Source organism: Scardinius erythrophthalmus (genome assembly GCF_964197995.2).
Source record: "Scardinius erythrophthalmus genome assembly, chromosome: 15".
Lineage (NCBI taxonomy): Eukaryota > Metazoa > Chordata > Actinopteri > Cypriniformes > Leuciscidae > Scardinius > Scardinius erythrophthalmus.
In genome coordinates this window covers 28,955,554-28,981,423 of record NC_138235.1, presented here as the reverse complement: position 1 = coordinate 28,981,423, position 25,870 = coordinate 28,955,554, and the positions used below count along the sequence as shown (strand labels likewise).

The following is a 25,870-nucleotide window of genomic DNA, read 5'->3' as shown; positions in this document are numbered from 1 at the left end:
ATTGCGAAAAATAAATAAAAAAATAAGAATTTTATTTAATTTAATAAAATAAAAAAAAATACTACAGTAGAGAATAAAAAATGTTTTTCTTCACCCTAGTGGTGACATGAGAATATGGTTAAAAAAAAAAGAAGGTAGATATGGAGATGATTTGCTTCACCCTAGTGGTGACTTGAGAATATACAGTACTGTGCAAAAGTCTTAGGCATGTTAATATGCTCCTCCCGCCCCCCCAAAAAATGGTTTTAAGTCAGTTATTTATATCTTTTGCTGTAGTGTGTCAGTAGGAAATATCAGTTTACATTTCCAAACATTCTTTTTGCCATTAATTGTAATAATCCAGTGAGATTTGTGTATGCACAAGGAGTCTGACAACAGCCGGTATGATCTGATCTCACCATCATCGAGTCCATTTGTGATTACATGAAGAAACAGAAAAGAACTGCGGGAACATCTCCGAGATGCTTGAAGAAACCTTCCTGCAAAGCTACCTGAAAAACTATGCGCAAGTTTACCTGGACAAAAGCCGTTTTAAACACAGAGGGTCGTTGCACCATATATTGATTTGAATTAGTTAATAGAAATCATAAATAAATTCAATTTGTGATTTTATTTTTGAAAGCATTCTCACTTTACAGCATTTTAACACAAGTGCCAGTACTTTTCACAGTACTGTAGCTTTGCAGGAAGGTTTCTTCATGCATCTTGGAGATGTTCCTGCAGTTCTTCCGGATTTAGTTTGTCTCAGTTTTTTCTGTTTCTTCATGTAATCACAGATGGACTCGATGATGGTGAGATTAGATCATCCTGGTTGTTGTCAGATTCCTTTTGCATACACAAATCTCACTGGATTATTACAATTAATGGCAAAAAGAATGTTTGGAAATGTAAACTGACATTTGCTACTGACACACTACAGCAAAAGATATAAATAACTGACTTAAAAACTTTTTTTTGTTGGGGGGGGGGGGTGATATTAACATGCCTAAGACTTTTTCACAGTACTGTAGATTCTACAATAAACATTCAAACAAACAAAAACCACAGCTCAGAAAACGGATATGGGTTCTATTTGAGTCATTCACAAAAGGGGATATGAGCTCTTACACAATGCACAACACAGAGAGGTGAGGCCTTTTTATTGCAGTAATAAGTACATATGCATGACGAGTGTGTGAATTTCAAGTCACTGTTTCGCTCCCGATGCAGTATTGATAGTCTGAATAGTATGAAAAAAGTCACAAATATTTAAAATGACAGTTGTTAATTACACATTTCTTTTAGACTGACTCGGTCTGACATAGACTTTGGGTGCTGTCCATTCATCTGGAGCTTTCTTCAGTCCAGCTCGCCTAACGATTCGGGAAAGATCTCTCTCAAACTTAGCCTGTAAAAAAAAAATGTTATGGTATGCATTTATAATTAAAGCACTTGTTAATGTAAAATGACAACTCTAATATGTTACAGACGTTAACTATATAATTATAAACTAATTACGCTATATACTGTGTGTGTATATATCAATATTTATTTTTTTGCTAGCTAGATGTGTAACATAACTGACCTGTTTTTTCTTCCTCCTGACATCTCTCACCCTCCTCCTAAGGAACTTGGTCCGTTTTAGCAGCTTCTTGTATTTGTGCCTGTTCATCTTCCTTCTTCGGATCTCCAGCACATTCTTGCAGTTCAGTGGTGTTGAGCTTTCCCCATCCTCCAGTAATGGCAGCACACACGGAGGCAGCACCATGGATTTCCCCACAATCTCACATTCTTGCAGAGGCGGAGAAGCCTCCAGCAATGAGGGGAGAGAGTAGCGCAGAGAAAGCCAGCTTTCCAAGGGTGAAACTGAAAGTTTACGGGGCACAAGAACCTCCTCTAACTCTGGCTCAAGAGGTGTCCAGAGTTTGGGTGGAAGTTTGTTGTCAGCAGCTGAAGTGAAGCATCTATTTGTATAGTGAAGCGTTCTGAAACGGGTAGAACGACAGCGTTGAACAGCACTGCATAAGACCTGGCTCTGGTTCTGCAATGAACCTGAAAAAAAGTATAGGACATTGTACAGCAATCATCTTTAAAAAAAAAAAGTGTTAATGGTACAAAACCTAATGAGCTTACCAGACACTTGGGAAAGCAGGTTCAGCCGTGAAACCACCCTTGGAAGAAACATGGTTTATAGTCCTATGGCTGTTGCACCCTCAAGAGCATCGTGGACTGAAAATATACAAAATACACAGTTGTGTAGCTTCAAAATGAGTGTTTCTTCAACCACCACAGGCACTTTTATGTCCCAAGGGTTGATTTTTACAGAATGTGACATTTTCTTTGCTATATAAAGGTCACATTAAATCTTTAAAAACGTTTTTTTTTTTTTTTTTTTTTTTTTTTTTAACAAAGCATTTTTTTACTGAGAATATACTGCACTCTACTTAACACTATGCAGTTCACAGTAGAGGAAGGTCTTTCATTCAAACCAGTAGCAACTGTTAGCTGGCTTCATAGCTTAAAACGATAACTGTTAGTATCGCTGAAAAAAATGTAAGCAACAAAAACCAAATAAGTATAAAGATACTAATACATCTGTAAACAAGAAGGCAACTCTTAAGATCGTTTAAAAGAAAAATCCCATCGGATTACATACCTCGCCAGTTCAAAATGTTCAATGTGACTCTATCTACTTCCGGTCCATTTAATTATTGTGGTTCCCCCTGCAACAAATGTAACCTCCAAATGGTTCCGACCTAGAGTCAAATCAGCTATTTCATTTAAGACTGAAGTGTATTATCAGTGTTTTGCTAAGATTAAACTACATCACATCAAAACATGGTAAAATATAAACGGACATTTATCGTTGTCGTTGCGTAGCGTGGATAAAAACGAATGAAATATCCCAATATCCCAAATATCAGTAAAAACAAAACAAACAACAACAATAATAGAAATTAGATTTGTTTTTATAAAACCATTTCTAAATAAATGTAGCATTTTGACATCTTGCTATTTTACTTGTTTCTCCTAGGATGGCGTGGTTTCCCAACCATCTGAAAGCGTAGAGTTGATCATAAAAACTGTGCAGGTTTTCCTTTGTTTTGTCTTTGGTCTATATGTTATTTTTTTCTGTTATTTCGTGCATGTCTAAGAGGACTTGTATCTTTAGTTATTGAGACTGTGCTGTTGTAGTTACTGATTCAATGTCAAACATGTCATCTTTTCGTTTGTTTGTGAAAAGAACATTTGGTTAATTGAGATTTAAAAAAAAAGAATTAAGCTATTTTTCCTCATTTTAAATGTATGGGGGGGGGGGGTATATTTATTCACACTATAATGCAATATATATATATATATATATATATATATATATATATATATATATATATATATATATATATATATATATATATATTGTATATGTCTGTATATTGTATATGTCTATACAATGCAATACAATCACAATGCAATACAATATTTATTAAAATATATTTTCATATATTGAACATATCAATCATCAAACAACATCCTTAATGGATGTTTCTTGAATAAATATTACCACTTGTTTTATATAGGCTTAAACATGAAACTCATATCCTGTGTAAATTAAGCTGGTGGCACCATATCACATTCCCTGCTTATGCAATACCAATGGTCTGTTGCATGCCCTGTCTTTGGTTGATCCAAAATGTAGAACTCTGAACATGAAGGTCGTGAACTGTCTGAACTCACTCAATCTGCAGGAATTTGGAACAGAATCAAAGACCAGGATATCTGAGTCAATTTATATTTTATATTCCCCTGGAGAGATAAACAACTTAGCTAATATTAGATCCATGCTGTCTCATATGTGAATATCTTAAGCCATAACAAGCCATGTTATGTCTTGCCAAGACAGCCTGTCATTAAAATTTGTGTGGCCAAAAAAAGGCATGTGACCAGAAACCCCCACAGAACTGTCATAACTGTAAAATAACTATAATTAACTTATAATAATCTTATTGTTTTCATAAGTCTTATATTTAGGAGTTTAAATTTAGTGCAGTAAATGTCCCTCATTAAAATAAGAATTGAAAGATAGAAAGACATTTAAATTAAATAAACAGATCAACAGATTAAGATAAAAAAGTGCAGAAGTGATGGTGATAGTTTCGCTATCTGTAAGGGTAAATAAATGTCTAGAATAACTAGTCCCACAGGATGTCTACATGATTCTGCAATAAATATTTACTGTCAACCCTTAACATGAAAACAATAGAGAACTTAAGCTTTTTCTATAGGGGGTTTATTATTAACCAGTGGGTATCTTCAATACGATGATGATAGTCTTTAAGTTGTATGTGTGTGTGTGTGTGTGTGTGTGTGTGTGTGTGTGTGTGTGTGTGTGTGTGTGTGTGTGTGTGTGCGTGTGTGCGTGTGCGCGTGTGTGCGTGTGTGTGTGTGTGAGAGTGCTTTTTTTCTTCTTCTTTTTTTTTGCCAAGACAGCATAATTAACAAACATGCCAGTGTCAACAACCCTCAAGACCCACTTATCAGTGCATAGTTAAAAGGTGAGTGGTTAGAATTGTACCTCCCTCCCCTCACACACCCCCTCTTCTCATAGGCTGCTCTACTCGAAACAGGTTGTCTGTCCAACTAGTTTTTTACATGCCAGAGTACTGGACATGGTATCACATTCGCTCCGAAATTAACTAAATATTTTGCAGGAGTCTCCACCATTTTAGCTTGTCTATTTAGGCATCTGGTGTTTTACATAACATATTCCATCACATATTTATGCTGATTCCTTTTCTGATTTTTCAGTGGCTGATCAGCAAGCATGTGTTTTCTTATTATGTAATATTTCTTCATTTTGAAGAACTGAAGGTTAGCTGATTATTACTTCTATTTTATGTAACTAAATAACTTCATGTGCTGCATTCAGCTGTCAATAATTCGCTGAAATTTTAAATAGCCAAACAGACATTATTTCAAAAGTTTACAACTTATATGGCTCGTTGACACCCAGGTGGTTATTATATAGCCTAAATATTGTAATGTCACCTCTCTAGGTATTTTTAAAAAAAAAACACTGATAACAGCCACAACCTTTAGAATATAATACAATAAAATATAATAGAATGACAAAGTGCAATTATATCCACAATATGTTTTAAATGCAAATACTAAAAAACTAAAAAAAAAATATATTTAATAAATAAAATTATTGACTGTGTGAATTTTCCCGTTTAAACGTTTATATATATTGTATCACAGGTTAATGTTACAGGTTTTTTTGTTTTGTTTTTTTACAGTTTTGTTTGTGGATGGGCCGATTGTGTGACGTCATGGACGACACCCCCGTCCAGCCCCTATGACGTGTTCAGGGTACTTCTCATGTTCGTCGTTATCCGGGTTTAAAGCTAGAAAAGCCGGTGGCGGAGCATCATCAGGCCGTTGGCCCAAGTGACTACATTTATTTTGTTTTTATTTAAAGTCTAACGTTTTGTGAGGTGTAATGGCTCTTTGAAATGGCGCAGAAAGATACGTTGTTACATCTCTTCGCAGGGGGGTGAGTGTAACATAAATTACTTTTTTTTAATCCATATGAAAACGAGGATGACGGTTGCTGGAAGGTCGAAAGCAATTTTAAGCGGACTGCAGTGTTTTTTACTGAATGTCACACTCATATCAAAAGAGAAAGACCGTGTGTCTGTTATTAATATCTCCTTTGACGAGTTTAAATGAAGACAGCTCTTGTTAGCTTTTAGCTAGCGCTGAAACTAGCCAGAGCAGCATCCAGTCACGCGACCGACGTGTTTTATATTATATTTAAATACGCGAGCAGGTTTAGTGCTCAAGTCACATCAATATAATATATACTATTAATTGTGATAACTGTTGTAAAATGATGCCTGAATGGGGTTAAAACTTTATTTCGGTCTAGGCTGTCAAAGACACAGTGATGCGTTACGTAATTGTGTCATTATACACGAGACGAGAACATCTCTCGCGAGCTCTTAATGTGCTGCTATTAAAATGTGAAATATGTAACTTACATGTGCCCGTGGAGTGTAGATTTAGGAAATAAAGAATCAAATGATCGTTATTGCAGAGCTATTTTGCTTTAGCAACCTTTGAATAATCAAATAGAAGCGCCTTACTTTAACGTTACATGAAAACATCCAAGGTGAAGGTCATTCCGCTATTATTTTCGTCCTACAACCAACCCGTATTGAATATCAGTACTCATCTACTACTCCTGTACGACTGATAATGATTTATTGTTATTTTGTCCTTGTGAATGTGTCACACTTTCTCAATAGCATGAGAACGTGTGAGAATCGTCTGTTTTGTGCGCATTTAAATGCGTTGCATTTGCGCAGGCTGTTCAATGTCACTTGCTCTTGGTAAAATGTGGCTGTGGAAGTGCTTGGCTCTTTCAAGGACAGAGAGATTCATACCCATGTCAAGCATGTATGTATATTAGAGCCATGAATGTAGGTGAACGTGTGACAGCTATTTAAAAGGACAATTGAAGTGCTCGTGTTTGCTGGATCTCCAAAAGTATCCAGCTGCAGAACCACAGCTGCAGGGAAACGCTTTACAATATAATATATTTTTTTTAAATAAAAAAGCTAGTTGTAGACTATATCATTGAACAAACCACGTATATGAAGCCACTTATAATCTCTGTTATTTAGCCTAACTTTAGAATAAGTTAATAATTTAAGTGCCAGTTAAAGATTTAACCAAATTGAGCTCAATTACACATTAATTCAGTGGACTTGTTTTGAAGGGCACAGACATCTGTGTGTTTGTTTTATTCAAACATGTTACGAGCATTATGTAATCATGCCCCAAGCTTTGTTTGTCTGCTTCAAAACGGTCTGGTATAAAAACATTCCCCTTGGTGTTCTGCGAGCTGGATCACTTTACGAGAAGGCAAGCTGTGCAGAGGAGACTTGCATCAATGCTGGGCTTAACGCTTTTGTTGAGGACGTCTGCCCTTGTCACTGAATGTGCTTCTCAGACAGATTTGTGGTTAATCTGTCCCTTACTTTCTGTCCTGAGGTCAGAGGCATTGTGCTCTTCACATGCCCTGTACTTCTCCTGCACATCCCGTGACCTGTGTCAACATGTTGTGACTTCTCTGAAACATGATATGTGATGTAAATTGATTTGCCTTGAGTCTCACTTGAAATAAACAAGCTACACATTAGGGGCTGGATTCACAAAAATCTTCTTAAGTTAAGAAATTTTTTGGGAATACAAAGTATTCGTATCTTTTTTTTTTCTTAAGTTAGAAAATAAGAAGTAATTTTTAGTAAAGAAGAATTTTATTCTTCAGAATGTTTCGTGAATCCGGCCCCAGGTTATTAAGTACAATTGCTGTGCACATTTTTTTGTTTTTGAAATGGCCTTGCAGGTTGGACTGGATTTTTTCCCTGCTTTACTGGTTGGCTGCTTCTTTCATTTCTCATTTGTTTACATGGTCAGTCAGGCTCATCTGAGTTTGCTTTGTTTTAGAGCCAGGGTAATATATATCATGGTTATATAACATGGTTCATACAATGTGCTTGAAGTACTTGAATTTGAAATTGAAGTCCTAGAAAACCATTGAAAACAGACATATTTATAAAAAGGTACTTGAAAAGTGGTTGAATTATTGAAAAACAATATATGTGAAATTAGTGTTTAATTTTATTGATAGAACAATCTTTTCACGAAAAAAATTTATGCTGTAGCCATTCTGATATAGATATAGAGCCATTTCGAATGGCTATGAACGTGATATTTCTCCTATAAATATCCAATATCCATGATACAGCTTTCATTCTTCAGGTCAATCATATATTCATGAGAAGAAAAAAAATCTGTTTGAATAAGGAAATGGATATCTTTGTCTTTAGTATCCTTTTTAATGATTAAAGTTACCAAAATCATTGCATGTGCTTCACTTTATTTGTACCATTTTGTTTTATTGGTTTATTTAGTTACCTTTTTTTTTATCTAAAGGTAATAAAGATATTGTTTGATTTGTGAAATCTCTGATTGTAGTCCTTGAAAACCAAAAAAAGTAGTGCTTAAAGTCCTTTAAAGTCCTGGAGTTTCCTTTTACAGTACCTGTAGGAACCCTGATCACAGTGCAGAGCTCCATTTGTTTAACTTTGTAATGTGAATCACGATCAATGTCACATGCGTCACATCGTGTCATTTTGATTAAGTTCAGTTTGTTTTCCTTGACCTCATTTTTATACTCTTGACTCTTACAACAGCCCGAAAGGTTGTCCGCAAGTGTTGCTGACGCGCACACACATATTTGCGTCTAAAGTTTAGTTTGAACTGGATTTGTTGCCTCAAACAGCAAGTGTAACTGCAGGTTTTATAACACATAACAAGTTGATTTAGTCTCTGTATCTAATCTGGAGGCCCTCAACCTTTTTTGGTCCACAACCCAACCCAATTTTTATTTTCCCAAATTCTTTTGAACTTACATTATTTAAACATTTTTTATTATATATTATAGATGTACAATCTAAATAAATATACAGTACCGTTCAAAAGGTTGGAGTGGGTACAATTTTTTTAAATGTTTTTGAAAGTAGTCTCTTATGCTCACTACGTCTGCATTTAATCAAAATTAAAGAATTAAAAATGACTATTTAAAGAAGTTTTCTCTTTGAATATATTTTAAAATGTACTTTTTCCCTGTGATTTCAAAGCATCATTACTCCAGTCTTCAGTGTCACATGATCCTTCAGAAATCATTCTAATATGCTGATTTGGTGATCAAGAAAACTTTTCTTCTCATCTATATTAAGAACAATTGTGCTGCATAATTTTGTGGAAACCATGATTTTTCTTTGAAGATTTCTCTGCGAAGATTCCTTGATGAGTAGAAAGTTCAAAAGAAAATGTATTTGAAATAGAAATCTTTTGTATTATTATAAGTGAAGAAAAAAAATCTTACTTTTATATAGAACCAGCAGTCACAGTTGTTTTGCTTTATTTACAGATGTGGTGGAACTGTAGGTGCCATCATGACCTGTCCCCTGGAGGTGTTAAAAACCAGACTACAGTCATCTGGCCTCACCCTCAGACCTGTTTTCCAGGTCCATTTAGGCACATTCAACGGTGCTGGTGTCATTAGACCGGGACCTGTCACCCCAGGCTTGCTACAGGTGTTACGGTAAGCAAGAAAGTACAAACAATATGACGTCGTCATCCACCCGAACATGAATGTGCCTGAGAGTAGATCCGGATCCTCTGTGGGGTGCATTTAGCACTGGATTTGATCTTCTACATGAAAGCAGATTAAAGCAACTCTTATCCTGCTGTTAGATGCTACTGTTGATGATGATGAGGGGGTGTTTAACTGCCAGTTGCTGACGGCCTTATGTAAAGGCAGAAGAGCTCATAAGTGAATGTCTATTTTGGGTAGTCAGGCAAAGCATGGCTCTCAGGAACCAGCACTGTCACATGATGCCTTCTTGCTGTGCTCGAATTACTACACGCAAACATGTCCCTGACTAAGTGTCTCTGAGGAATGTATGGGTCTACGTGACTCCAATATGCAGTGACATTTCAATTTCCTTGAACAGGTTCAATATCTACCTTGGGAAAAATGACACCATGTCTGTCCTTTTATTCTTCACGAGGAAGCATTTGCCTTGTGAATCATTCTTCATTGTTTTCAGTCAAGTGATTAAGTAAATGTACAATGAATGTTTTTCCTTGTAGGAAGTGATGTATTATCAACCTGTGATGAGAAACAGCACTTTGGGAAAGCGATTTAGCAATAAATTTGATTCGCTACTGTCTACATTCAGTATTTAGCTGCTAAGGAGGGTTTGGTGTCATATGGGTGTATCATAAAGGAAATTAATATGGAAAAAAAGGTGTCACTAGTTTTGCAGCAGTGTTCAAAACAAGCTGTGTAACTGGACTGTAAACTGATCTTGTGTAATCTGACTGGAATAATAATAATACAAATGAGCGTTGTTATTTGTCTACATTTAATCTCTCTACACTCATCAGGTCAATTCTAGAGAAAGAGGGACCAAGATCTCTCTTCAGAGGATTGGGTCCAAATCTGGTTGGTGTTGCACCCTCAAGGTAATGGTTCAATTCAGTTTTGTGAAAATCAAGATTAAGAATTTAGTGTCATGGTTAAATTTAATCAAAGCTAACCTGTAGAGTGGATTTCTTTCCCAGTCAGCCTCAGAGGTCATTTAAATATAAAGTCTTCTGTTTCCTGGTACGAGACTGTCCAGTAGTAAAATGAATATGTGAAATGTCAGTACTGTGTTTGCCGCAATGGTTTGGTGACATGAATATTGACAAGTCATAAACTAATAACGATACAGTTTATGACCAAGTGTAGACTTTTGGTTGGATACTATATAGTAGAAAAAAAAATGTTTAATTTTTTTTTACAAAAACAGATATTTTTGAACAAGGAAAAGAAGTAATTAAATCCTTGTTGTTTTATTCTGAAGATAGTTTAAAAAGTGACTAATTTCTTAAATTATATTATTAGTATTCTGAGAATTTCTATTTTTTATTATAAAAATATTTTTCTTCATAACAGTACCTTTGCTTTTTCCATTTTAATTTTGAATTAGGAAAAGTTGGTGTTAAGAACTTTATAATAATAATAATAATAATAACTTTTTATTTAAAATATAATGGTATAAGAATTTCTCCATAACAATAACCATACCTTACCTTGTAGCTTTCACTTTGAATTAGGAAAAGGTTGTGTTAAGATAAGATAAAGTGACAAAATTCACAGGAGTAGTATTAATAATAATTATAATTTATTATTATTGAGAATTTTTCTCAGGAACAATAGCCATACTTTTCCTATTCTAGCCCACTTAATTAGATTCAAATCACTATTACTTCTAAGCAGGTTAGAAATAGTTTTTTCACGCTTGCATACTGCTGTTATTGTTATGTCATCGTGTCCCACGGTCATCATGGCAGTAGGTCTGGGTGCTTATTCAGCTCTTTGTGCAGTCTGTTCCAGACATTCAGCAAAGAGAATGGACTGCACTTTCAGGAACTCTCACTGCAAGCTGTTTGGCTAGATAAAACATTGGCAGCCTTTCAGTGCGAATTTCCCTCCTTCATATTAAAAGGAACTTTGCAGTGTCATGCATGGCGAGAGGAAGCAGGGGGCGTTGAGTTCAACAGTATAAAGTACTGATGTACTATTTCTGTTCTTCCTCAGGGCCATCTATTTTGCTGCTTATTCGAAGTCAAAAGAGACTTTCAATGGCATCTTTGTGCCGAACAGTGGAGTCGTCCACATGTCCTCAGCAGGCTTTGCAGGTGAGGCCTTAAGGTTTTTAAGGAACATTAATGTAATATTGCCCATAGCGTTTCCCAGAACTTGAGAGGGAAATTTATGCAACCGTTTGATGCTTACAAAGAAAAGTTAATGTTTGGATCCCTAATTGCTTTGTTTTCCTTTCAGCGTTCATCACAAACTCCCTGATGAATCCCATCTGGATGGTCAAAACAAGAATGCAGCTTGAGAGGAAGTATGTTAATGCTGTAGTTTCACCCTTCTTTACTCTCCACAGGGAACTTGCATGATGGCATGACACATTATCTGTATTAGATCCTTGAGTTGTGGCCCATTTGCGTGTGAGATGTAATGCATCCCCAGATACTGTGAGGATAATGAGTTTTTAGGATGGGATGTACAACCCATTAGCACAGTCTTGATGATAAGCATGTGATCCAATCTGCTACAGTACAAATATCCACCTTGACGCACCAGTCGAGGCTTAGCAGGCATGTTCTATATCTGTGCTATAAAGAGTGCCGGCCGTCGGCTGCTAGGGTCAGATGGGAGAATTATATCAGGTGGTGCACTGAAAATAGTCTGCCATTTAATTCTCCCTTCCACCCTACACGCAAACCACATTATGCAATGCAAAGAAAAGTTACAAGTATTCATGCTGGATCAAAGTTTTAAAATCAGAACTGTTACCTTAGAGTTAATCATGTTAAATTCTAGAATCCATTTCTTCCTGATCACCTGACCGTCTGTCTCTTTGTCCTCCAGGGCACGTGGAGAGAAGAAAATGAACGCATTACAATGTGCACGGTATGTGTACAAGACAGAGGGCATACGAGGTTTTTACCGGGGCCTGACGGCGTCGTACGCCGGCATCTCGGAGACAATGATCTGCTTCCTCATTTATGAGACGTTAAAGAAGTACCTAGCGCAGAGTCGATTCACCACTCCTGCCACGGACACAGAAAAAGGGGCTTCAGATTTCCTGGGCCTGATGTTTGCTGCTGCATTTGCCAAGGGTTGTGCCTCCTGCATAGCTTATCCACATGGTAGGTTGTTATTATCTATCAGCCAGTCTATGTCTAAATATATACATAGATTGCTTCCTCAGTAGCAGTGGTTCCCAAACTAAACAACCACTAAACAAGTGTGCGAGTTGACGGGGTACGCGAACCAAATGCTGAGTTTTTCCCCTTCATTTAATTCTACCCCACCTTAAAATAACATTAAAACCGAGCATGTATTTCTTACTGTGTAAAAACAGGAAAATGGTGGTGTCGTAAAAGGTCAAATACCTGACAATCAATCAAATTACCTCATCTTTTGTGCTCAAAACTGACTGCATCCACACAAGCAGTGTGCATATGATGGGTTGCGTGCAAAGTATAGCAAATCGTTCTACATTACTGCCGTTCTCAACAATGTACTATTGTAAAAGTGGGGTTTTAGCACTTACACTAAACAACACAACAACACAAACTGTGCATAGAGATCGATTTAAGACTCAAATGCTCTTTGATACAAAAACATACACTGTGTGAGTTCGTTTTTAATGTTAATAATATATTAAACGAGCAATAATGCATTTTTCCTGAATAGCCACAAGATTGCAAATGACATTGATTTTATATGTTCAAAAAACAGTTCAAGAACATAAAAAGGTAATATTAAGTGACGTACATTTTATACACTTTATTGTCAATATTGTTTGCTACGAATGTTAATATTTTGCAACAAAATAATAGTTCCAATGAAAGCAAACCAAGCAACACACTGCAGTGTTTTGTTAGGGAATGAATCTGAAGCCTTGAAGGAATCAGCAGAGTTAATGATTCAATGACCCATTCATAAATACAGCCACTTGCTTTGTTACTGAATGAATGAATGACTTGACTCACTCATTAAAACAGTGACTTGCCACCACCTACTGGCGGTTTTAGTTTGATATTTCAAAGTATCACTTCAGCTTTACCATAATTTCACATTTCTCTGAACTTTTTCATTTAAAACATTATCTCGTGTGTGTGTGTGTGTGTGTGTGTGTGTGTGTGTGTGTGTGTGAGTGTGTGAGTGTGTGTGTGAGTGTGTGTGTGAGTGTGTGTGTGAGTGTGTGTGTGAGTGTGTGTGTGAGTGTGTGTGTGAGTGTGAGTGTGTGTGTGTGTGTGTGTGTGTGTGTGTGTGAGTGTGAGTGTGAGTGTGAGTGTGAGTGTGAGTGTGAGTGTGAGTGTGAGTGTGAGTGTGAGTGTGAGTGTGAGTGTGTGTAGCACCACAGTTTCCACAAAAATATTAAGCAGCACAACTGTGATATTGAAGACTCTAGTATTGATGCTGAAAATACAGCTTTGCAATCACAGGAGTGAATAAAACTTTACAATACATATATTGTATGCATATATATACACAGTATACAATTTAAAATTGATGTATTTTTGATCAAATAAATGCAGTCTTGGTGAGCACAAGAGACTTCCTTTTTATATTTAAAAAAAACATTTATAGAAATCCTTATAAGGATATTATATTATATGTGTGTGTGTGTGTGTGTGTGTGTGTGTGTGTGTGTGTGTGTGTGTGTGTGTGTGTGTGTGTGTGTGTGTGTGTGTGTGTGTGTGTGTGTGTGTGTGTGTGTGTGTGTGTGTGTGTGTGTGTGTGTGTGTGTGTGTGTGTGTGTGTATATATATATATATATATATATATATATATATATATATATATATATATATATATATATATATATAATAACATTTTCAGGAAAACTGATTTCTCATTGCCGTAATTAAAAGAATTTGCTAAAACTTTTACCAATCCTTCGCACTTTTAATGACCATCCTTTCCTTGTGTTTCTTCCAGAGGTCATTCGGACGAGACTCCGAGAAGAGGGAAGCAAATACAAGTACTTCTTTCAGACGGCGCGCCTTGTGGCGGTGGAAGAGGGCTACGCTGCTTTTTACAGAGGACTCATTCCACAGCTTATCAGACAGATCCCCAACACAGCCATAGTGCTGTCCACATATGAGCTCATTGTCCATCTGCTGGGTGAACCCTCCAAATGAACCTGCACACAACAAGCACACAAAAAATACTTTTGACCTGCAGCTAACGTGAACAGAATAGAATCCATCGTGAATGGGGATTTTCTTTTGAATTACCCAAAGACTTTAAACAACTTTTTTTATCTTTAAGTTGAATGCTTGTTATCGGAACTGTTTTGCTTGTTTGTGTGTTATGTAAGTGGCGCATATTGCATAGCTCTTTGTGTATACTGTATCAGTGTACAGAAAAGGTCATCTGAATATACAAATAGTGCTTTAAGTTAACTAAATTATTCTTATTATAAGTAGCAGTGTTTTGTTGCAGTCCATTGAATTCTTTGGATCTAGGATATGGTACATGTCCAAGGGTTTTGGAGTTACTCATTGGTGGATCCGGTTTTTATGTTTTTGGAAGGAATGGAAATGATACTCAAATGAGGGCATAGAATAACGTTTTAAGAGCCGACATGCTCACGTTGCAATATTTTTGTAATGCTTTCCTGCTTCGTGACACCTGGTAGCATTCTGGAGTTTGACCAATTAATTCCATTCACCTATTTGCTAGAAATGTTTAATCTGTTTACTGTAAGATAGGTTGTTCAACTTTTACAGAGAAGGAGGGCCTTGATGCATATGCTACTACTGTTGGTTTAATTAAATTATGAGATTATTAAATTGTTTTATTTTTTTGTTTTTGTTGGAAATGCATAGTTGAAATGAGTCACATAAATAAATGCACCTTCTTAAAGTCTGTTGGGATGAGTTTATGAGTGTTAGCAAGAATTTGAAAATGACAAAAAGTCAATCCCGGCTGTTAACTTGAAGCAACACGAGGTTACAAAACAAGCACATGATCTTTGAGCCTACTCGTAGTAGGTGTCTTATCTCTTGTGCCACAATGCTGTACACAAAGTGAGAGGCGCTTATGAATCATTTGTAATTTGGAAGAGAAAGTCATGTCAACATTCGTGCTTTTAAGCATGTAATCATTTGTTAAATACGACTGAACTTATGATTACTGATACGACTAAAATTTTGACAAAACTTTAAGGTGACTGAAAAATGAGAATACACTGTTCAAAAGTTTTTAATATGTTTGTAATGTCTCTGTAAAGCTTATAAATGGCTTTTACATACGTTGCCTCAAGAGGGCAGTTTTATACCATATTTCTGCTTAAATTCACTTTATTGAAAAGGCAAAACGACTGGTCCATTTTATGCACCGCATAAAGCAGCAATTACAAACTCCAAAGAAGGAAACGGGTCGAATATAGATAAAGCTAATGGCTTAATGTTAATGAAAAATGCTGCATATTTAAAAGCATACTCATTTTTTTTAAGTTATAAACAATGTGAAATAGTAAAAAAAATAGTTATAGTTCAATATTATAATTTTAGATTTTAATTATATATTAAAATAACTAAGTTTTACATTATTTTTATTATTTTGTTTAGAATGTTTTCACAAAGTCCAACCTTTATTTTGACACGCATTCATGACCTGGATATGACCATGTTGTAGATTGATTCGCGCTTCTGTTGCCGCATGACCTACTCCAGCGTGTGGTTTCTCCTGAATAACACTACTATTAATATCCCGTTTTGCAATGGAGGCCTTTAACCAAATATTACTACAATACCCGCCATTTGTAGTTGGTGGTGTCGGAGCGACGGCGATTGCTGCAGGAGGAGCGCTGATCTATAGAATTGCAACCAGGTATTGTAACCCTCCCCATAACATGTCGCTGGGCCTCATTTAACACATAAGTTAGCAAGAGCTATGAACTACAGTGCACTTTATCGATTGCTTTTAACGATTCACTACAATTAACATGCACAGCAGCAGTATTTGCAAAAAGCGTGTGCTCGCGCGCAGCCATAGAGTGGCGCGCGCTATACAAACTAGCGTTTGAGATTTCGTTATCGTGCTCAAACAGACCAAAAAAATTCACCGACATATTAATAGTTTCCACCACAAATGTCATAAGTACTACGGTTATTGTTACCTCTGTAAAATAACGATAAATTAATGTTCTAGCCCCTTTATGAAGTTTCATTTAAATTCATTTTCTGATTGCACTGTTGGTTAGTACCAAGTTATTGTTATTTTGGCGGAAAAATAATTACAATGGTTAGAGCAACTTAGAAAAGACTCATTGCTATCAAACTGTCAGAAACGATGAAGCAAATCCCAACTGTAATGAGCTTTTGTTTGTAATAGCCTACACAAATGCTCTGCTCTGATTTTCATTGAATGAATCACATTTTAGACTATACCAAGGTATTAATTTACACCTTTTAATTATCTATGGAGTAGTAAGATATGTAAAGCTTCCCTGAATTCTTATTCATTCAAATTTCTGCCATTTCATTCAAAAATATGCCATTACATTACTTGACTTGATGTTGATGATGTTATCATCACAGGCTGAGTTTGTCAGGCCCTTATCAGCTCTAAAATGAGTCAATGAATCATCAATTAAAATTAATCAAACAATAGTCATCATGCAGTCTCAGGTCCTGCACTGATTGTGCTGTTTGAAAAAGAAAGAAAAATCCCAGTTTTGCGTTAGATTCAAAGTTCAGGTTTTACTGTCTCCATGAAAATGGATGCAAACAAAAACACTGGACTGCTGGACTACTATCAACAGGACATAAGCTGAATGATACAATTGACATTATTTTTTTAAATGTATAAATCTCAGGAGAAGTGAGATTCATTAGATGAATGCACTCTAAAATACTGTAGTTTGATTGGATACACAGCTTTTAATGTCAGCAAATAAAAATATATGGAAGCATTTTCTCTTCTCATTTATTTTAAGCGTTATATATTTACTTGCCTTTGCAGTTAGAGTTTTTACCCCCGCTCTCTGCAGAACAGACAGTAGTGGAAGAACCACTTGTGGTCTGTCAGGTCATGTTAATGGAATTAGTTTTTTCCGTTATAATAAGGCATAGTAACTTGTAGCAGTTCTTCTAAATATGACCCTTTTTTATTTTACAGGAAGAAGCCAAGTCATGTCCAAGTGAATTGTTGGTTCTGCAATCAGAACACAATTGTTCCCTATGGGAACAGAAACTGCTGGGATTGTCCATGCTGCGACCAGTATAATGGCTTTCAGGAGGTATTGGCATTATGTTATGAGATTTATGAAAGACATGATTTTTTATGTGCATTACATGTATATATTTAATAACTGTTGAGGATACTTTAAAATTTAATTTATTGTGATGTCAAAAGCCAAAAAGTTGTCAGCAGCCATTACTCCAGTTTTCAGCGTCATATGATCCGCCAGAAATCTGCTGATTTGATTCCAAAGAAACATTTCTTATTATTATCATCAATCAGTGTTAAAACCAGTTGTGCTGCTTAATGTTTTTGTGGAAAGTAATAAAAAAAATTCCAGTATTATTTGATGACAAGAAAGTTTTATTTACATTTATTTGAATAATAGAATAGAATGAACTTAATAGAAATCTTTTGACACATTATAAAATTTAATGCATTCTTGCTAAATAAAAGTATAGGGGTGGGTGAAATACCAGTAGTCACAGTAAACACAGTAAACAAAAGCTTATCTTTTGAATGTGTTTATAAGCCTTGAAGTTTAAAAACAAGCGATTTTAATCCATTTAAGAGCAATAAGCAGCAAAACTAATTCCAATATATGAGAGATGGTTTCTGAGCACACACATTTATAACGTGTGCACATAAACCCGCTGCACATAAAGCCGCGGCTCATACGGCACGCGAGAACTGAACTGAGTTCTTTTCGGCGCCTTATTGGGCTTGAACGGACAAAACACACACTTTGTGTCTAAATCTGTCTTTTTCAGCATTGTTTTCATCCACATAAAATTCAATATGGTGTCTATCCTTAGTTTCAAGCAAGTGAGTCTTTGTTTTGCGCTTCTTTTTTGATCTGTAGAACGGGGACTACAACAAACCCATTCCTGCTCAATACATGGAACATCTCAACCATGGTGTTTCCGCCGGTGTCCCTGAGTCACCGAAGTCTCTGCACTGGGTCAATTGCCAGATGCTTCTGTGCAAGAAGTGTAACAACAACCAGACACTGAAGATTAAGCAGCTGGCCTCGTTCATCCCCAGGGATGATGTAGGTTTATTATTGACTCGTTTGATTTCTTCATTTCAAGACAACCAAGGGTTAAAGCTCGTTGCTTAATTAAATGAGCTTTTTATCTAATATTCTTATCTCATCTAAAAATTTGTATACTTTAAAGTCATATTTGTTTGAGCTGGAATAAGCATCTTCAATTGTTTTCATGTGGTATTTAAAGTCTGTTTTTATAATGTGAAAAGCTTCAGCTCAAACAAGTAACATGCATGCAACCTGTAAAATTGAATGCCATATGTCCACCATAATGGCAGGAAAACTATGATGAGGAGATCGACGTATATAAGCACCACCTCGAGCAGACCTACAAGTTGTGCCGGCCGTGCCAGACGGCAGTGGAGTACTACATCAAACACCAGAACCGACAGCTGCGGGCTCTGCTCTTCAACCACCAGCTCAGACGCAGTCGGGATGCTGATAAAGCCTTTATTAAGGTGGTGATCTCTATATATTTACATGGTTTCAAATCAAGCCACAGGACTTGACATGAAAAATACAGGAAGATTTCTTTTTTTTTACACCTCTCTGAAGTGAATACTAGGAGCTTGATTAGGTGCCAGGAGCTTGACATGGAAAAATGCGCTGAATTTAGATGTTGCCTAGATAAAACTGTAAAACCTGGTTTGCATTTGTAGCATGTATCAAGTTTGATTAATGATCAGTCTGTTTCTAGTGTTTTCTCACACAGATAAATGTGTGGAAGTGATTGCCAGAGATAAGGAAAGACCTGTTCTCTCTTGCTTCTTTTGTGTCCAGCTTATTTTTTTGTTACGGCTACTGTTGATACACATTTCGTCTTTAATCAGGCGTGGCATGCAAGTACCAAGTGCTATTCCCATATCAAGTTTTTTTTTCTCTCTCTTTTGTACAGAACACTTACTCCCTCAGCACGCCGGCCTGGTTGATCTTGCTCAGAATCCTTGCGTTTCTCACCTGTGCCTTCCTTGTAGCTGTGGCTTTGTCTGGATCTGGAGATGTGGCCCCCTCTGTCACGCAGACCTTAAGCGGAGTCGCCCCGCCTAAACCTGCTCTCCAAAACGACAGTGAAAGCAAGACTGATGAGGTCAAAAAGATATGGGACGATCTGGTGGGTCTTCTTCCGGAAGAGGCCATGGAGAAAGCTCGATTCATCTGGCAGTCCGGAAGTGACCATCAGATGGCCGTGGCCTCTATTGGTCTCCTAACTTGCATCACAGGGGTCTTAATGGCAGGACCTGTCAGGTGAATCAATTAAAAATATACATGTTTTTTTTTTTATTAAACATTTTATATATGTATGTATGTATGTAAAATGTATTATTAAATGTTATTTATGACTAGCCTGGTTCTACCAGACTTTGGTACATTTCATTTGTACAGAGAGTCAGGCCGCTCTCCATTGACAAGCGTTAACTTTCTTGAAGGCGGGTATTCTGTTGAAGTTTAAAACTATGGGATCTGCCCAGAGTCACTGGATCTGCAATAACCAATCGCTAACCTTTGGTCGTGACGTAACCCTACAACTCAAACTAGCGCACGACCTCAACGTCATCGTTCTCTACGGTGGCCCAGTAGTGCACAACACAACGAAATGTAAAAAGGAAACATAAGTTCACAACACAACGAAATAAAGCCACAACACAACGGAAACAAGCCACAACACAACGGAAAATCCACAACACACCGAAATAAAGCCACAACACAACGGAAACAAGCCACAACACAACGAAAAATCCACAACACAACGAAATAAAGCCACAACACAACGGAAATAAGCCACAACACAACGGAAAATCTACAACACAACGAAATAAAGCCACAACACAACGGAAATGCTCCCGACCACTTGAGGGCTCTCGGAGCCCAGTAAAGTTAGTTTTCCAAGTCATTGTTCTATAGAGTCAGCAGTCTTAATATATAAATACCACGATAAGTTTTAACAGTGTATATCAACATTACTTCAAAATAACCTACATGAATTATAGCTGCGTATTTGATTTATACTCGAGAATGCTTGGACGCGCTACCACAGCGCATGATCGTCAGGGAACGTCTGGCAATTCCACCAAGTGGTTAAAACGTATAATTTATTATAATATAATTTGATAAATAAAAATAAAAACCATTTGGTGAAATTGGAAGGAATTGGCACAATTCCACATATAATAAGTCAGTCTGGTCACTAGGAACATGATAAAAGAAAAAAAAAACTTTTACAGAAATTTCCTAAAAAAAAAAAATGTTAATTACTGTAAATACATGAAGGGTATTGGAAAAAAGTCATTATTAAGTCATTATAAAAGTCTTATTAAGTCAGTCTACTATCAAATACAATCAAGCTTTGGATTTTGAACATGTCTGTTTTTGAATGTTAAAAGTAATTTTAATTAAAACAAATTATACGTTTTAACAACTTGGAGGAATTGGCAGACGTTCCCTCAGGGATAATGCGCCGTGGTAGCGCGTCAAAGCATTCTAGAGTATAAATATGCAGCTATAATGCACGTAGGTGATTTTGAATTAATAAATGTCGATAAACAATGGTTAGCTACATACTGTTAAAACTAATCGTGGTGTTGATATATTTTTATAGACTGCTGACTCTCTAATGAACAATGGCTTGGAAAACTAACTTTACTGGGCTCCGAGAGCCCTCTAGTGGTCGGGAGCATTTCCGTTGTGTTGTGGCTTTATTTCGTTGTGTTGTAGATTTTCCGTTGTGTTGTGGCTTTATTTCGTTGTGTTGTGGATTTTCCGTTGTGTTGTGGCTTGTTTCCGTTGTGTTGTGGCTTAATTTCGTTGTGTTGTGAACTTATGTTTGCTTTTTACATTTCGTTGTGTTGTGCACTACTGGGCCACCGTAGTTCTCAGCCGCTCCCTCTGTTCGCTGATTGGACCGCCAAAAATGTGGCCGGAGAAAACCAAAGAATACACCACAATCCCAGACGTAGTACTGAAGGGAAATCAAATTGAGCGGAAGTACGCAGGAGGGCGGAGCCAGGCTAATTTATTACTTTAGCTACCTACAATTCTTAGCTAAATACTGTGTGTGTGTATATATATGCATTGACATCGCGATTGCGATATGATTAATCGTGCAGCACTAATATATGTGACCCTGGACCACAAAACCAGTCTTATGTGTAATTTTTTTTAAAATTGAGATTTATACATCATCTGAAAGCTGAATACATAATCTTTCCATTGGTGTATGGTTTGTTAGGATAAGGCAATATTTGGCCGAGATACAACTATTTGAAAATCTGGAATCTGAGGGTACAGAAAAATCAAAATATTGAGAAAATCGCCTTTAAAGTTGTCCATTTCTATTGGCGATAGTGCTGCATCCATTCACAAAAATAAATGTTTTTATTTGATAATGATTTTTGGCATAAAAGAAAAATCAATAATTTTGACCCATACAATGTTTTGTTGGCTATTACCACAAATATACCCGTGCAACATAAGACTGGTTTTGTGATCCAGGGTCACATATATATTATATTATATACGATAATATGGCGCAAAATGCTACAATTTTATATGAAATAAACAATTTAGCGCTGTTAACGCAATTAACACACCATCTGTTAATTTTTGTCATCCTTTGGCTAGTGTTACATGATCCCGCTCTTATTTATGCAAATGCTTTTAAACCATTCATGCGCGACAAGACCAAAAATAGAGCATGCTGCCTGTGTATGTCCTGACTCACATAAAGACTTGCACTAGCATCGTGCGTGCGCACAAGTCAAGACAGCATGCCAGAATACAGTTCTCTTTCGCGCTTGAACGAACAATAACACACACAATTATGCCAAAAAGTCTTTTTGTCGAGTATCTTCATAACATAAGAGCAGTCTTATGATGAACGCAAAGAGTTGTGACTCGTGACAGAATGAGGCGCGTGTGAGATCCGCGTCTCTGTCAGCAGCGGCTGGTCTTAAAGGGACAGTACAGAGTAGTAACCACTAATTATCTCTGAAAATCAAAGAACAAAGGGAACAGAGAAAAACACTCACTGTTCTTGACTAAAGAACTTTTGTAACTTTAATAAGGATTAGCCTATATATAATTTATAATTAATGCAGCACAGACTGTTTGATAACTTTATTAAACTTATGTATGTCCTACCTGTTAGACAGGAAGGGCACAGGTAAATATGAAATGTGAGGGTTTATTTTTTTATGGGTTAATGTGAGGATTGTTTTAAGTTCACTTAAAGTAAAAGTTGTTATATTTTTTGAAGCCTAATAAATGTTTTTTTTTACATTGATAGCTTTCAATTGTAATGACGGAATCACTGTAATGCTAGATGGCAATGATTAAAGTTTAAAATTGTATGTGTCATTTTTATCCAGACATTAATGGTTTATTGATCAATATAGGTGTTATCAATCGTTTAGTTGTTGTTGCTAGTTTGAGTTGAGAAATAGGCTACACATTTCAGCATTATCACTAATCTGTGTGTGCATTTTCCTTGAGAACCAAGCAAGTTGACTCATGAAACCATTTGTTTAATTATATCGCAATCGCAATATTGACCTCAATAATCGCAATATGACATTTTCCCCAAATCGTGCAGCCCTAATATATATGCAGTACATACACACACGTATACATATAATTATAATTATTTTTATTTTTTTAAAGGTTGAGGAGGATCGACGCTGTGGCATCTGTGCTTTGGCTCCTCGTCATATGTTTTTACCTGGCCGAGTGTTACCTCAAGACGGACATCCCTGACTGGTTGGAAACTGTCAAGTTTGGCATCACTTCTGTGTGTTGTCTGGTGGGATTCGCTGCCGCTGTGGCAACACACAAATCCACGAGTCAAAGAAGAGCCAGAGGTCACAGGTCAGAATCTGAGCAGTGACACTAAGCTATTTTATGGGACACTTTTGGGAGATATAAACAAGTGTTTGATTTATCTCAGATTGTCCTTGCAACTGTCTTCAGTTTATACTAAAAAAACTAATACACTCAGTGTAAACCTTCTTATCCTTTGAGACACTTGCTAAATAGGCCTTAAAAGAAAATCTAGTCTGTGTGTTTTGATTCTTGCTGTAGATGACCTTGCTCAAAGTACTAGAAAATGAGTTTATTGCCTTTTTTGTAGTCTAGTGCATTACTTGACCCCAATCTGACAAAGGCAGAACATCATAATTCAGATATTTTGCATTTGGTTTGAAATAACAGCTAAGGTTTCGGGTAGCTGGAAATGATACAGACTAGTTCTATGAGTGAATGTTTTTTTTTTTTTTTCATGCATCTTGCTGTGTATAATGCTGTTATTGCATTATTCACCAAGAAATTGAAATGGTGCTTGGGGAATTGGGAATTTTTTCCACCCCATCTATACTGGGTACTAACCCCTGATCAACTGCAGCATGGAAGTGGCTTAAAATTTATGAATCATCATTACATCATCTACAACTTAAAATGCCTTGCTGTGTCAGTTATATCAAACTAAAACAAAGATATTGTATTATGCCAATACTGCTCAAATCTCATATTTGCAATCTCATAACAAATGCGATATTAGCAGAATTAAGTTGCTAACGTACAAACACGTTATACTTTAACTCAAGTGCTTTCAGTTTTGATGTTAGGTTACAGCAGGACACATTTGAGAAGAGTCTATGTCAAATATTTGTGCCTTGAGCCTCTCTTTGCGTAGATTCTACATTAACCTGAATTTCAAGTCATAAAGTCTTGTCTCCACCACCAGTTTGTATTCATTACATCAATACAGAATTTTATGCACTAGTTTATTGTGCATAAGTTTATACTTTGCATAGCACTATGTTTATTATATTGTGAACATTATTACACTATACTGTAAAATGTAAAGAACGCACTACATTTTATTACATGCCATTTAGTTTGAATACCACTAACCACACTAAAACTCAGTAACGTAGCCATCACTTTTGAGTGTCTCTAACAAAAAGAGACACACTTTCAAAACTTTTACAAACAAAGCTTTATAGGGATTGTACTTTCTTGTAATTTTCTCTAAGTATTGTATTTTTGCTGCATTCTAGAAACGTGTGACATCATGTGACAGTACGACCATAGTTTGAATGTTTTTTTGTAGATTTTCATCTCTGTATTTCCCAAGTAAACTGTATGCATGTGGCATATACTGTGAAGTTTGTTTTTGCTGTGATTGAATACTTACTAATGTGACTTAGACATTTACCGTCCGCAACTTTTCTGTTATTTAAATCAAGTCTGTTTTCAAGTGTACCTTGAGCTCATTTCCATTAGACGTGAATCAACTCGTACAAATCTTGTGGTACTTGTCCACTTCCAACATACTGTATCGTTCTCGACATGCTTGTAAGACAAGCTTTAATATTTATCATTTTGTGTTACCAAAAGGTGACATGTGCCAATGCAAAGCTCCATTAAAGGGATAGTTCACCCAGAAATGAAAATTGTCATCATTTACTTGGAACTTGAGGGGTGAGTAAAAGGTGACAGAATTTTCATTTTTGGGGCAAGCTATCCCTTTAACTAGGTAACGTTTATGATGAAGTGATGTGTTTGTGGCACATTTCTTATTTGCATATTTGACTGTAGACATCTGTATTCTTGAATATTTAGTTTGCTGTATCCTCATAGTTTTGCTTGCCAAAGGCTGATGGTTGGTAAATACTAATAATAGTGTGTATTTCGACTTGGCATTGATACAAGTATCTCAAAACCATGTATAACATTTATTTAGCACAGCAGCACGTTGTGTTTTTGAGAGTATACTCAATCCTTCATTGACTACCTATTTTATTACCTGACAGTTTAGATTGTCCGGTAGTATGAAGCCTGTCTCCAAAATTTCATGTGATTTAAAATGTGTGTAAATAAGTTCAATTTAACACTGAGGAGTTATTGTGGTAGGACCTGTCAAGGTGAAATCACAGATCTGTGCATGTTGTATCAGAAGGCGCATAGTGATGACAGAGATAGATTGGATATGGCCAATTTTATATTGGTATCCTGTCAAATCCAGTTTCTTACTAAGGTAACTCTCAATCTGTCGTGGCCTCTGACCACTACAAATCTAAACTGAATCTGATGTGTGTTTGGAACTTTTTGATTCTTCATTGTTCGCAGGCTCTTAATTGTCTGATTTTGAGGAACGTCCAACTGAAATAGGTTTTTGGCATTGCTGTGCGGTTTCTGGTATGTCATCAACACCTGATTAGTGGTTTCTTGTGATTTTTGACCTAGACCCCAAAGATATAATGTGAAATGGAAAAACTGCATTGTTAAATCGTGTGAAACTGTTTGCGTCCAGACACTTAAGCTCAGATTTTTTGTAATGTTTGGGAGTATTGTGCTTTGATTAAAGCAGCATGTTGGAGCAATCGCTGTATTATAATTGAGTTGTATTGCAATTTTATACTTGTATTAATTAACCTTATTACGAAGTGAAA

General features: G+C 36.3%; 3 protein-coding genes across 7 annotated transcripts in view; 2 read left to right on the top strand and 1 right to left on the bottom strand.

Moving 5' to 3' along the window:
* Positions 1–592: 592 nt before the first annotated feature.
* Positions 593–2,752, bottom strand: aurkaip1 (aurora kinase A interacting protein 1). 3 transcript variants are annotated; one of them, XM_081386906.1, is made up of 5 exons: positions 2,636–2,729; positions 2,424–2,521; positions 2,113–2,208; positions 1,565–2,031; positions 593–1,387 (listed from the first exon to the last, which is right to left on the bottom strand). In XM_081386906.1, exons 3-5 carry the CDS (start codon positions 2,162–2,164, stop codon positions 1,268–1,270), a joined length of 639 nt encoding a protein of 212 aa, XP_081243032.1. In that variant the 5' UTR covers positions 2,165–2,208; positions 2,424–2,521; positions 2,636–2,729; the 3' UTR covers positions 593–1,267. The 3 variants fall into 3 exon arrangements, with proteins under 3 accessions (XP_081243032.1, XP_081243033.1, XP_081243031.1); XM_081386907.1 differs by having other exon boundaries at positions 2,429–2,521; XM_081386905.1 differs by lacking the exon at positions 2,424–2,521 and having other exon boundaries at positions 2,636–2,752.
* Positions 2,753–5,331: 2,579 nt separating this feature from the next.
* slc25a33 (solute carrier family 25 member 33) lies at positions 5,332–15,058 on the top strand. The gene is made up of 7 exons (XM_081386904.1): positions 5,332–5,533; positions 8,981–9,154; positions 10,003–10,080; positions 11,201–11,301; positions 11,447–11,513; positions 12,044–12,324; positions 14,126–15,058. The coding sequence occupies exons 1-7, from the start codon at positions 5,493–5,495 to the stop codon at positions 14,326–14,328; spliced, it is 945 nt and encodes a 314-aa protein (XP_081243030.1). The 5' UTR covers positions 5,332–5,492; the 3' UTR covers positions 14,329–15,058.
* Positions 15,059–15,797: 739 nt separating this feature from the next.
* The window catches only part of tmem201 (transmembrane protein 201), an 18,335-nt gene continuing 8,262 nt past the window's right edge, over positions 15,798–25,870 (top strand). For all 3 annotated transcript variants that reach the window (XM_081387162.1, XM_081387164.1, XM_081387163.1), the window contains exons 1-6: positions 15,798–16,024; positions 17,315–17,435; positions 18,240–18,428; positions 18,704–18,883; positions 19,321–19,670; positions 23,082–23,285. In XM_081387162.1, the coding sequence (XP_081243288.1) occupies positions 15,915–16,024; positions 17,315–17,435; positions 18,240–18,428; positions 18,704–18,883; positions 19,321–19,670; positions 23,082–23,285 (1,154 nt within the window). In that variant the 5' untranslated portion in view covers positions 15,798–15,914. The remainder of the gene's footprint in view (positions 16,025–17,314; positions 17,436–18,239; positions 18,429–18,703; positions 18,884–19,320; positions 19,671–23,081; positions 23,286–25,870) is intronic.